Here is a 12,764-nt window from a genome sequence, read left to right as displayed (position 1 = left end):
CATTCTTCCTCTCAGTGTTATTTCATACTGGCCGTCCAGAAAGCAGAAGTGATTTGATTACCCAAATACCCACACCACATATGCCTGGATTTCCCCTAGTAACACTACTGGAAGTTATACTCGACCAACCAGAGCGGGGTGGGTGAGCAGCCAGCCTTGACCGAGTGCTCACCAGTGGGGCGGACCCTGCCCTCTGACCTTTACATCGTATTTTCTGACTTAATCTCTGTGAGGTCATTTTAAGATCGCTGTGACACAGTGAAAAACTTGAGGCACAGGTCACGTAACTAGTCAGCTGTGGAGCTGGGATAAAAACCTGAAGGATCTGGTTATAGGACCTGCTCTTGACCCTGGAGCCACAGTGCCTCTTAAGTGACAGGGAACCATTGACAAGTTAGAATGAAGGTCACGTTCTGTTTCAGATAGCTTCCTACAGCAGAGGTATGTTGGAAATGAATTTGAATTATTCTGCCCTCGCTGGGGCTTCCTGCCCACTTGAGAACAGTCTCTCTCTTGCTTCACAGCAGTGATATCAGGCAGCCATGGAAGCCATTTGCTTCTCCTCCTCTTTCCTATAACAGCACCTCCACCTGCCTGTGACTCCAGCTAATGCTCTGAAAATTGTCTTGGACTCTTATTTCTCCCTGTGAGTCTCATAGTTAATCCATCACTGACTCTTGAGAGTTTTCTCTTTTAGGCATTTCTTGAACGTCACCTCTCCTGCTGTCTAACGCCAGCTTATGCCTGTTAGTCTGGTTATGCAGAAATGGTGCTGTGGCCCAATTGCTTCCCTTTAGCCTGCTTCCCAACCAGCGCTGAGCTCCAAACTCCACCAAATCACTTTTCCATCTGGCTGTCAGAAAAGATAAATCTCACCTTGTCTTTCTCTTGCTTGGACATGTTCCATGTTGCGTCACTGCCTACAGAATGCAGTCCGGTCCCCTTAGGGTTGGCCGTGCTCTGTTCCCCCATCCCTGGTTCCTCCCTCCTCTCCTCCTTGCCCACGATGTTCCAGCAACACTGCACTAGTTGGAGTTCCGCAGAAACACTGGATCTGCTTGCATCTGTGTCACTGCTTGCCCAGTTTCTTCTGTCCAGGGCGCCCTTCTGTGTCTTCTTCCCCTGACAAGCTCCTTACCAGTCTTCAGGACTTGGCCCCAGCAGAGTCTGATATTCCTTGTTCATGGTGGCATATCACACAGCATAAAACTTTTTTTTTTATAGCATTTACCACCTTGAATTAGCCTTATGAGTTCATGAAGTAGTTGCATTCACTGGACTACGAGATGCCTACAAGCAAAAAAAAAAAATCCTTCTCCTCCAGAGCCTAGTCTATGACCTGTCTCTTATTCTACAAAGGGCTTTATATGTATGCTTCAGTGCTCTACAAAGTGTACTTGTTAGCAAAAGATTGCTTGATTAGTTGTATTATTCCTATTAAATTGAGAGCTTCTTAAGGACAAGAAGAAAAAGCTCTCCTTTTGGTGTCATCAGTAGGGGCTAATGGGTGGCTTGGAATCATGTCTGTTTCTCTGTAAGAGATGGGTCCTGCCAGGGTGCCCTGTTTTGCAGGCTCCAGGTGCCAAGAGAGCATTGATGTCTGGGCTGGTTAATAAACTGCAGCTTGGGAGGAAAAAATCAGATGTACAAACTAACTGTAGCTGTGCACATTTAAGCCTGGAAAACAGGCTTCTCATGGGAATAAAGCAGACTCTTAAAAGAAAGTGAGGGTATTCCAAGTTATCTTGCTAAGTATCCTTTTTAGAATGGTTAACGTCAGTTGGGAAACTGACTATAACTGTCTGTTATTAATAGGCAAACTCTGTAGTTCAAAGGAGTAATCGAAAATGAGTTTGATTCTGAAAACTAAACTTGGAGAATGGTGGCACTGATACCCAAATGAACTGATAGTGTAAAATGTATAACCCAAGTAGAACTGATGGAGGCTTAGTCATTTCTCTGAAGTATTTACACAGTGTTCCAAACCTTATGAAGGATTGGGCAAGCATGCAAACATGTGGAAGACATGTGTACGTCTTGGCATAAAACTTTGCTGTAACTGCTCCAGGAAGATGTCATTGTTCTGCATGTTGCAATGAGGTCAGAGTTCCTTCATTGGGATCTTTCTCATTCTGTATGTGAGCTAGCTGAGAAACATATATTCTTGATTTAATTTAGAAATACAGAACAGGATGAGAGAAGGAAGGGATTATGAAAAAAAAGGGAAATGGAGGCTTTGTCAAAATCTAGCAGTACATTTATCATGTGGGGATAGTTGGTATTCTGCCAAAACCACAGAAGTGAAATGAGGATCTGAATAAAGAATTTTATAGTTGTGTAGAATTAGCAAATTATTTCAAGATTAACATCATTCCTAAGTGACTTAGGGAAAACTCATTTCAGAAATAGCTATTTCAATTATTTAATCATTTTGAGTTAGGCTTTGTAGATATTGGCTTTCCAATCTATTTATAAAAAGAGTGTACCTGACAGTTTTCAAAGGGGTAATGGGGCTCAGGTGGTGACAACTCATTGAATATTTACTGTTTTCCTTCATTTTCAGCAATACCGTGAAGAACTGGATGCCAAGTTTAATGCTGATAAATTTAAGTGGGACAGAATGTGCCATAGAGAAGCTGCAGTAATGCTGAAAGCATTTTTCAGAGAACTCCCCACCTCTCTCTTCCCTGTGGAATATATACCTGCCTTCATCACCCTAATGGAAAGTAGGTGGAGGAAGAGTGAATGGACTAACATATAAGGTCAATAAAGTAAAACAGAGTGAAGGAAAGATGCATTATCAAACATGGTCATAAATGTACAGATGTGCAGTTCCCTGGCAGTGCTTGGTAAAATATTGAATTTAATGATAAACAGTCATCTCTTTACATATTTATATATACAAGTCTGGATGATATGATTTAGAGGGTTATATAATCATTAAAAGGCAGAGGCGACTGCAGAAAGACCAGGCTCTTGAGATTTGAATTCCTGTTCAACCCTCTGTTATCTGTGTGATAAACCCTTCTGAGCTTCATTGCTGCACCTGTAAATTAAAGATAATGAGTACTGGTCAGAGTCTTTGTGGGTATTGAATGAAGACATCCAGAGTAGTTCCTGGTGTGTAATAGTCCCTCAACAAATGTAAGATCTCTCTCTTTGCATCTGAGGCCTTGGGTCTGATGATGTAGCACACAATAAATGCTGCACAGAAGTTGCTTTGTCTCTGAAAATATCAATACTACATAGCATCTCAGAAAATTACAAGGTTACATAGATTAGACCTTAAGTGCAGTGCTTGGATAAAAGCATAGAAAATGGAAAGTGTGTGTTGTATTGACAGTGAGAAAATAATTTGCCATTATTTCAACCTAAGGGCTGAGTATTGTGCAGGGTATGATGAAAGGAATTTTATAAAGTGGAATAAGGGTACATAGTGGGGTTTTGACTGTTAACCTAAGGAATTCAGGGATCACAAGCCTAAATATGCACAAGGATGTTAAGTAAATGGTGATTCTACATGGACAGAAAAGGGCCATGGCCAATTTGAGTGGACACAGTCTATGTAAATACATTGCCCACTACTCAGCTCTAGATAATGGTTGCCATGCAGGTGAGGGAGCCAAAATGAAGCTTTAAAGGGAATACTTTTAGCTTGAAAATATCAGCCAGAAATCCTAATTTTGAAACATTATAGGAGCCAAAAAAGTGATATCTGTATTTGCCAATTTACAACATTCTGCAAGTTGACCAGAACTATGAAATCCTTAAAACGGAAGAAAGTAGTAGATGCTAAGTTGCGTGGCAAAATTTGTCCTAAAAATTAAGAGATTCCAAATCTTTAAAATTTTTAACTAAACCTGATTCATAAAACAATCCTTCATGTCTTCAGAAAAGAGAACATATAGGGAAGATAGTCCTTTTTAAGGTATAATTCACTTGCCATCTATGACCAGTGTCTCTTTTCTTGTAAGATGTAGTGTTTTTGTTTCATGAGAGAAACTTGTAAATAGAGAATTCTTTTTTTGATTTAAGATATTATATTTTTTCCACTCTAGAATTTCCAGTTGGTGGTTTTTAAGTATATTGTTTGTCTGCTGAGATGGCCTATCTTTTCATTCATTATAAGCATATTTTCCTTAATACCACTGAACACAGTTATGATAACTGCTCCAAAGTCCTTGTTAGTTCCAACATCTGGGTCATCTCAGGATTGGTCTCTGTTGATAGTCTTTTCCCTTGAGAATGGGTCACTTTCATATGTCAAGTAAGTTTGAACTATATCCTGAACATTGTGAATATTGTGTTTTGGAGACTGCATTCTGTAATATTTCTCCAAAGAGAAGGCTTTTTTGTTTTGTTTTGGTCTGTGTTTGTATTTAAGCAGGCAGTTTGGTTGAACTCAAATTGCCAGTGGTCTTTGGGCAGCAGCTCACCCCTCAGTTCTGTTTTTGAATCCTTACTTGTGCTACTGCACACATGCCTGTGTCAGCCAAAATTTGGGTGGATCTTACAGCAGAATCAGGGCCTTCCCCCATAAATTCCCTGTGACTGTGATCATCCAAAACCCCATCCTCTATCTGTTCAGGATAGAAAGACAGGTTGTTTTCTTTTTTGGAGTTTTAGCCACCTCATGCAGCACCAACTGAGACCTGACCTCAGACTAAACACCAGAAAAATGGGATACTCTCCCTGTGCCATTCCCTCATTCCAAGCGTCCCTTCTCCTCCTAAATGTGCCTGCACTTGTTCATTCTCCCTGGCCTCAGGAGAGTTTATAGTTATCTTCAAAAGGATTGATCAGAAAGGAGCGCACTCAGCCATACCAGAGAAACCCCTCCCTGTAAGTTGTAAGTCCAAAACACACAGTATTTTCTGTAAAGTGTGTGCTCTTGACAAGTGGCTGAAGAAGTACTAGCTTCACCTTGATCTGTGGTGTCCAAACAACCTAGTGCCACAGAGGATGGTGTTTGGTTGGTGTTATGAAATTAGGTAAGGAGGAGTCCCACCTCTGATCTGCTGACAGAACCACATGTAAGAAAGGCCAACACAACATTTAGCTTTCCTTTAACTGCACTGTTCCCTATCTGACTGCAGCCAGTGTACTTAACTGAAGGGAGAAAATCTCAAAAGTACGCTGAAAAGGTTCACAAAGGAGTGCACGTTTCTTCATATAACTTTGAAAGTGAAAAATACTATATTACAATGATTGATTGATACCTGCCAGCCCTGCAGGAAACCCAGAGTTCTGGGCTGCTAGCAGCAGGGAAAAGGGCCTTTTTGCCACCTAGAGTAAGTGCTAGTTGTAATGAGATTTCCTGACAGGAAGAATTGTGGACATACACGTGTCTGTGTTTAAGCTGCCCAGTTTGGGGAATGTGGAATCTTAGCGTAATTACTTTCTCTTTTGTTTTCACACTTGGCCACCAAATTGTTCACAAAATTAAAAGACTAATTTATCCATCCAACCTTAGATGCTTTTCATAGGAAGTGTAATAATTTTCTGGGAAAATAATACCCTTAGGGAAAAAAATGCACTAAGTGAATTAACTATGAAGCTATTAACCACAAAACAGCGTATGACCAAGTAAATGGCCAAAGTAAAATGAAAATGGATCATTTGCCAGTTTAGATTTTTAATCTTAAAGGGAACTTTGTAATTTCTCTGGAATTGATGGAAATACAGAGCCCACATCAGCATCTCTTGTTCTCCCTGCCACAGGTTCTTGGATTGCACTGGAAGATTATAGACAATCCTGAGCCTACAGTTAATGCATTAAAATAATGTCTTGCTTGTCCCTAAGTACTCTGTACTGAGATGTGCTCTCGCTAGTTCCTGGTATCCAGGCCAACTCACATCAGTGTGCATCAGCCACTTCCAAAAACATCCTGGACCTGTGTCATTTCTTTGTACAAATTTGACATTAATTTCTAAAAATCCACATGGGGATTGTGCTGAGATAATATGATACAATCCTATAAATACTCCTTGCAACTGTCCCTTTGTTACATAGTTATATGCATTAGTCATGTACTCCTAACTCAGGTGCACACTGCCAGTAAGCTAGTAGCTGGTCACAAGAGTGTTCCACCTACTAAAAGCTAAGTAACTTTACAGCAGGTGACGGCCTTTCATCCATTGAATATAGTAGATTTTCCTTCAACCCAAGAACTCCCCAGGAATTCTAGGAAATAATGCTTCCCTCCAGGCACTCCTCACCACGATACCATTGTGGGGAGAATACAGAGAGACAAAGCAAAGCCTGGATGCTCTGCTATACTCTACATTTTCAGCCCAGCTGGTTGTGTATTATCCAGATGTGGATGGAATCCCTAAAATCCGCTCCCTAAAATGGGCAAAGAGCCAGCATTAAGAAGACAAGTATAAATGCCAACTCTCTGGCGCCATCTTCTGTCATTGTCGAGGAAAAAATTCTCAGTCTCCAGGACCCAACTAGTCACCTTCCCTAAATGTGCATTTAAGAGCTAGAATAGGTGTCATTAATCAAAAGCAAACACAGAGGTAACTGTACAGATACTGATATAAACACTATACACATAACTCATTCAGTCTTTATAGCATCCCAGTGAGGTAGGTATGATGTCTACTTCCATTTTACAGGTGATAAAATAATAGCAATGAGGAGTTAAATAGCCTGCCCAAGGTCACTCAGTGACTAAGTAGTAGAAGCAGGATTTGAACCTGCTCCCAGAATCTATGCTAATATTAATTATATATTACTGCTTCATTATATGGAAGCAAGATTTATTTTCTCTTTGAATTGAGCTTCAAGCCTTCTGTTTATAGCAGAAAAGTAAAGCCAAGTCTGTGAAAGTACTTCGAAAAGAGAAATGATATAAAATCCAGAATTATTTTGAGGCTCTCCTTGGCTACCTGCCTTTACAATGGTATTGTGGGACCTGAAGGAGGAGCTTGTAGTCAGTCCCCTGCTCAAACGCACACAAAACCTGAGTCTTTACCCCTGAAAAGCTGGCAGGAGCCCTCCTCTGCCACCAGATGTTAGCAAGAAATGATGTCAGAATGCATCACTGTTGTTGAAAATGTGTGGTTATTTCTGTTTTGTTGTTAGGAGGGCCTCACATCAAAGTACAATTTCAAGCCTTACACCTCATGGTCATGGCACTGCCTGATGCCAACAGGGACACAGCCCAGGTATGTTGCATCAGCCTCATGGTCTGTCTCAGCTCTTATGGGTCAGAGGAAATGGCTCAGGTGGAAGTAAAAACCAGAACGCAACTTACTAAGCCAGCTGGCGTGCTGCCAGCCTGTCGCCTTTCCACAGCCCCACTGCTTTTCTCCTGAAGACAGGAAAGAATGTAAATCCTAGAACCTTCTTTGAATATTTTAATTTCATTCATTTGATCTGTTAAGAGATACTGAGTGTCCACCAAGTGCCAGGCACTGGGTTAGGGTTAGCCATAGGAGAAGCAAAGATGGAAGACTTAAATGGAATAATGTCACAAGTCACATTATTAATGTCACATTGTGTAAGTTGCAGAATATAAAGCTGTGTAATTGTTGATCCTCAGCTGCTCATGTCCATCTAGTGGCAAAAGATCTGAGGAGTTTCTCTGGGGAGGAAATTTGAAATCTTTCAGTTCAATGGAACTTTTACAATCTTCATGTCTTACAATTTATGAAGGCAATTCAATTTAAATAATCTTAGAATTTCAGAATTTTAGGGATCACCTGATAGGATCTTGTCATTTAGCAGATAAGGAAAATCAAGCTCAGAAAAGTGACTTGTCCATTAATGTATGATAGAACTTTGATAGAATAATTTTCCATAGTTCTTCTCCCAAATTCTCCTTCCTTTGAATTACTCCTATTTCAAACTAATTTCTTTGCTGCAGGTTGACAAAATCAATTTCTCTTGCTTGATAATGATTCTGTACACAATAGGAAATGTGTTACAAGTACAACAGGTGTTTGGAATCTTCAGAAATCAGGGAAAGGATGAGTTGGAAAGAGCCCTTAATTTCAGAGGCCAGTAAGCCAAGATGATTCTTAGTGCGAGCTCTTACCAGCAATTTCAATGTGATGATGACCTTTCCTTCTAACATAGTATAAATATCTGTGTCAGTTATATCATATCCTCAGCTCAAAGATGGGGATTGGCTATGGCATAAGAACATCTGTTCCTAATATTATCTAGCAATTTTTCAAAAGCTGAAAATTTATTAGTTTTCTTTTGGCATTGAGTAAACAGTGCTCTTTTACAAAAAAAAATACAACTAGTGTCAGCTATCTGGGAAAATGTCATCTACACTTTCATGCAATTGAGGATGCAGCAATTATCCAATAATTGAATGCATTTTTAATGATATCCTCAAAAACATTATGGGACTAATGAAGATGGTACACACACACAAATGTTTTTCATTCTACATTGTGAGTGGAATTAAGATTGAAGCTAGTGTGGTGCAGAGATTAAGAGATCTGGCTTAAGAATCAGGTTCCTCTGTTCAGATCTTGGCTTTGCCACTTGAACTGATGCTGGACAGATCTACTTCATCCTTCTCCACCTTAGCATCATCTGTAAAACAATATTAATTATAGTACCTACTACACAGAGCTTGGAATGATGATACAATCCATGGATTTATAAAAAGTACTAAGAATAATGCCTGGCTCACAATCAATCCTTAAATAAATATTAACATTATTGCAAGGTGCTGTCCACCTTCTCTTTACAAATACTGTAGCAGAATTCAAACTTGCCCAGCTAAAGAGCATCTCCCTTTTAGGGTTTCAGCCCTCTTGGCAAATTTCAAGTTCTGCTAAGTGTCTAAACTTAGGGGCGTGGGCTGGCTTGAGGAACACGAGCAGGCTGGGATGTTACTACAGCTGTTCTCCTGTCTTCCCATGGGTCCTCAGTGGGCACCTGTCATGCATTTAAGAGGTCTCACTGTGTTGCTAGGACTTGATGGATGTCCTGTGCTGTATGTGAGTGTTGGCAGCTTGCAGACTGAGCTACTGCACAGTCTCCATGTTCATGAGCACAGACTTGCAGGGGTCATTGTCCATGTTCTCCTCCAGGACCAAGGAATTCATCTTGATATTCCTTTCGAGCAAGCTGTACAGACGGATGAATCCCTACCTGAGCTGCTCACTAAAGATGAGTATTTGCTCAAAGAGGAACGTGGGCCTCTCCTTGGTCCAGACTGCATGCCTGCATCCAGCTTGATCACATAGAGCATGTCCTGCTGCAACAGTATCTTGAAAAGGAAGCCTAGAAAATGGGAGAAAATATTTGCCAATCATGTATTAGGTAAATGGCTAATATCCAAAATATATAAAGAAGTTGTATAACTCCACAGCAAACATACAACGTGATGAAAAAATGGGCAGAGAAACTAGACATTTTTCCAAAGAAAACATCCAAATGGCCAAGAGTATGTGAAAAGGTGCTTAACATCACTAATGACCAGGGAAATGCAAATCAAAACTACAGTGCATATCACCTCATATCAGTTAGAATGGCTGACATCCAGAAGACAAGAGATAACAAGTGTTGGTGAGGATGTGAAGAAAGGGGAACTCTGGTACACTGTCCATTAGGATGTTAATGGGTGCAGCCACTATGGAAAATAGTATGGAAATTCCTCAGAAAATTAAAAGTAGAATTACTATACGTCCCAGCCATTCCACTTCTGGATATACACCAGTGGAAATAGAGATACACACACTCCCATGTTTATTGTAGCATTATTCACAGTAGCCAAGATATGGGAACAACCTAAGTGCCTGTCAATGGATTAAGATGTGGTCTGTACAATGGAATGTTACTCAGCCACAAGAAAGGAGGAAATCCTGCCACATACAACAACAAGGGTGGACCTTGAAAACATGGTGAGTGAGATAAGTGAGACAGACAAAAGCAAATAACATACGCTATCACTTATTTGTAGCATCTAAAAAAGCCAGATTCATAAAAATGTAGTAAAATGGTGGTTGCCGAGGGCTGGAGGCTGGGGGAAGAGTGGAGATGTTTCTTAAGAGTACAAACTTGCAACTAGTGTATACAAGTAAGTCCTGGAGATCTAATACACAGTATAGTGAATGTAGACAACAATGTAGTAATCATCATACTTGCTAAGAAACTAGATCTTAATTATTCCCACCACAAAAAAATAATTATGTGATGTGGCAGAGGTCTATCACTACAATGACAATTAGTTGAATCAACATGTTGTAGGCTTTAAGTTTATGCAATGTGTTATGTCAAATATATTTCAATAAAAAAGGTTGGCTTACTTTCACCTGTCAACCATGTAGCAGTGTCTGGCTCATGATAGATGTTTAACTATAAGTAGTACAAACATCTCTCTCCAGCCAGATTTCTTTGCTTCTTGAATTGGATAGCAAGGAATTTATCAGAAAATTTACCTTAATTAAATTCAAATTCCCCCCAAAAAAGTTCCAGGATTTTAAAAAAATGGTTCACAAAACAGAAAACAGGAGCCAGTTGATGGAGAAGGGAAGAAAAAGCTCAGGCTAGGAGCTGAGAGGGTGGTGTTGGCCCTGGACCACTTTCCCTTGCAAACTGGATTTTGCTTTGAGACAATTTTTGTGGTGGTGGTGGTTGTGGTGAATAGGTGGTAGTTTCTAGGAAGAAGCAAATGTTTCCTGAAAGCCAAAGCAGATGGTGGGGAAGACGCTAAATACAGAGGTCCAACAGGAAAGACTCAATGTGGGGTGGGGCTGGTGGGCTGTACCCTGAGGCCTGAGATAGTACTGCACCACAAAGAGCAAGGCCAGGCAGCAGGCAGCCAGAGTGCTTAGGATGCTCGTGTATTTCTAGAATCTTATCTCCTACATGGTGGACAGGGGCAAGGGTGAAGCTCTGGCCAGTGTACAGGGCTGCAGGGCTGGGGGAGCACAGGTAAGGAGGAAGTCACATAGCTTCTGCACCAGGGCCTTGGTACCCCTGAGGAAGGCCACAGAGATCATGAGCAGGCTGATGATGAAGCAGGCCTAGTACAGTTTCTTGATGGGGTGGCTGCACAGCCCTCCCACCACGCCCTGCTAGGTGGCCTGGCCAGCCCACTGGTCAAGAAGACCAAGGAGACCAGCTCTGATGGGAAGCCAGGGCCACCCACCCACCTTGTGGAAGGCCCAGGGGAGACTGAGCAGACCAGCCCCCAGCACAGATTTCAGGAGCATGAAGACGGTTCCCAGCAGGGACAGACGGGCTGGCAGCCGCAGGGCAGGCTCCTCTGAAAGGCTGAGCTGGGTGTATGGCGCCCCCAGATCTCCACTCTCTCCCTCTCCCACGTTTCTTCCTTCCAGACCTGAACAGGAAGACTTTCAGTACAGGAGTGAACACAAAACCACTGAGTTTCAGGAAGCCACAGTGGCAATTTTAAAATGCCAGAGCTTTAGAAAAGAAAGCTAGCTCTAGCTTCCCTTTGGCTTGGCCTTTCCATCAGCCTGGGGTAACTTCTTTCCAAAGCATTGTCTCAGCTCCATCAAGTAGGTAAAATGAGCCTTTTGCATACACACACACACATGCACGTACAACCCGTGAACACACATCTTAGCTGGAGAAGCTGGAGAAAATGAGATGGGGTGGGTCTTCCAGTGCCTGAGAGACATGAATGTAAAACTATCAGGAGGTGGAAATTCCTTTCTAAAGTTTCTCTGTAAAAGGGGTTGGGGAAAACTCTTGCTATGTAATTTTGCCTTTAAATACAGTGGTGTACTTTTATACATGGGATTGTGGTCTTTTATCAAGACTGTGGAAATAAATGTTCTGGGAATTTTTTTTTTAGCCAAACTTCTATTAAGTTTTCTCAAAAAAAAATTTGTTTTTCCAATGCTGAGAACAGCTGCATGTAAGCATTTCCTTTTGGTCCACTGAAGATGCCAAAATTGAAAAGCAATTAAAAAATGACACTAAAAAAGTAAAAGTTTTAAATACTTCAGTTGAGTTTAATTTGGACTTAGGAATGAGGTACTTGCATTTTCTTAAATACGTTTTCCTTCCCCAAAGAAACAGTTTTCAATAGTAATGCTTTAAATTAAGGAAGTTTTTAGAATTACTTTTCTTCCACAATAAAACTGCATATCGTGTTTATTTGAGCTGTGGTGTTTTCTCTTCTTAGATTACCACTTAATTTTAATCTGTCAAACTTGTTTAGGACAAAAGAAAGTAAGAAAGTACAAACTATTATTTATAGAAATAACAGTATAATAAACCCCATAGAAATGGAGCTACTTTTATGAGCCAGAGAACTGAATAAAACGGTTCCCATTTCTCGTAGCACTTTTCAGCAATCAAAGGGGAAATATGACACACTTAGCCATTCTGTAGTCCTGCAGTTTTCCAGAGGCACAGTGAACGGGTATAGAAATGAGTGATAGCAACCAGTGGTGCCTTCTGATGGTTTACAGTAGTGTCACACAATGCTGTTTCTTGTTAGGCCCTCATGACATTCTTCAATAAAGTGATTGCCAACGAATCAAAAAACCGAATGAGTGTATGGAACATTTCTACTGTAATGGCACCAAACCTTTTCTTCAGCAGAAGCAAACATTCTGATTATGAAGAATTACTGTTAGCCAACACCGCAGCCCACATCATCCGCCTGATGCTTAAGTACCAGAAAATTTTGTGGAAGGTGAGTAATGGTGTGGTGACTGTGTGGTCACTCCAGAGGTCCGCCGGGGCCCGGGAAGTGTCAGGGCCCCCGGAGCAAGCAGCCCCTTAGTCACAGGGAGGATGTGTGAGAAGACAGTCC

At 41.1% G+C, this 12,764-nt stretch overlaps 1 protein-coding gene across 6 annotated transcripts in view; it reads left to right on the top strand.

Moving 5' to 3' along the window:
- Nucleotides 1–12,764, top strand: part of ARHGAP28 (Rho GTPase activating protein 28) — a 183,584-nt gene that overhangs the window by 151,716 nt on the left and 19,104 nt on the right. For all 6 annotated transcript variants that reach the window (XM_036880675.2, XM_057504055.1, XM_036880676.2 and 3 more), the window contains 3 exons: nucleotides 2,564–2,726; nucleotides 7,091–7,173; nucleotides 12,447–12,644. In XM_036880675.2, the coding sequence (XP_036736570.2) occupies nucleotides 2,564–2,726; nucleotides 7,091–7,173; nucleotides 12,447–12,644 (444 nt within the window). The remainder of the gene's footprint in view (nucleotides 1–2,563; nucleotides 2,727–7,090; nucleotides 7,174–12,446; nucleotides 12,645–12,764) is intronic.

This window comes from Manis pentadactyla, chromosome 6 (genome assembly GCF_030020395.1).
Source record: "Manis pentadactyla isolate mManPen7 chromosome 6, mManPen7.hap1, whole genome shotgun sequence".
NCBI classification, from domain to species: domain Eukaryota; kingdom Metazoa; phylum Chordata; class Mammalia; order Pholidota; family Manidae; genus Manis; species Manis pentadactyla.
Note: the sequence above shows the minus strand (reverse complement) of the source record. Positions and strands in the feature narration are given on the sequence as shown.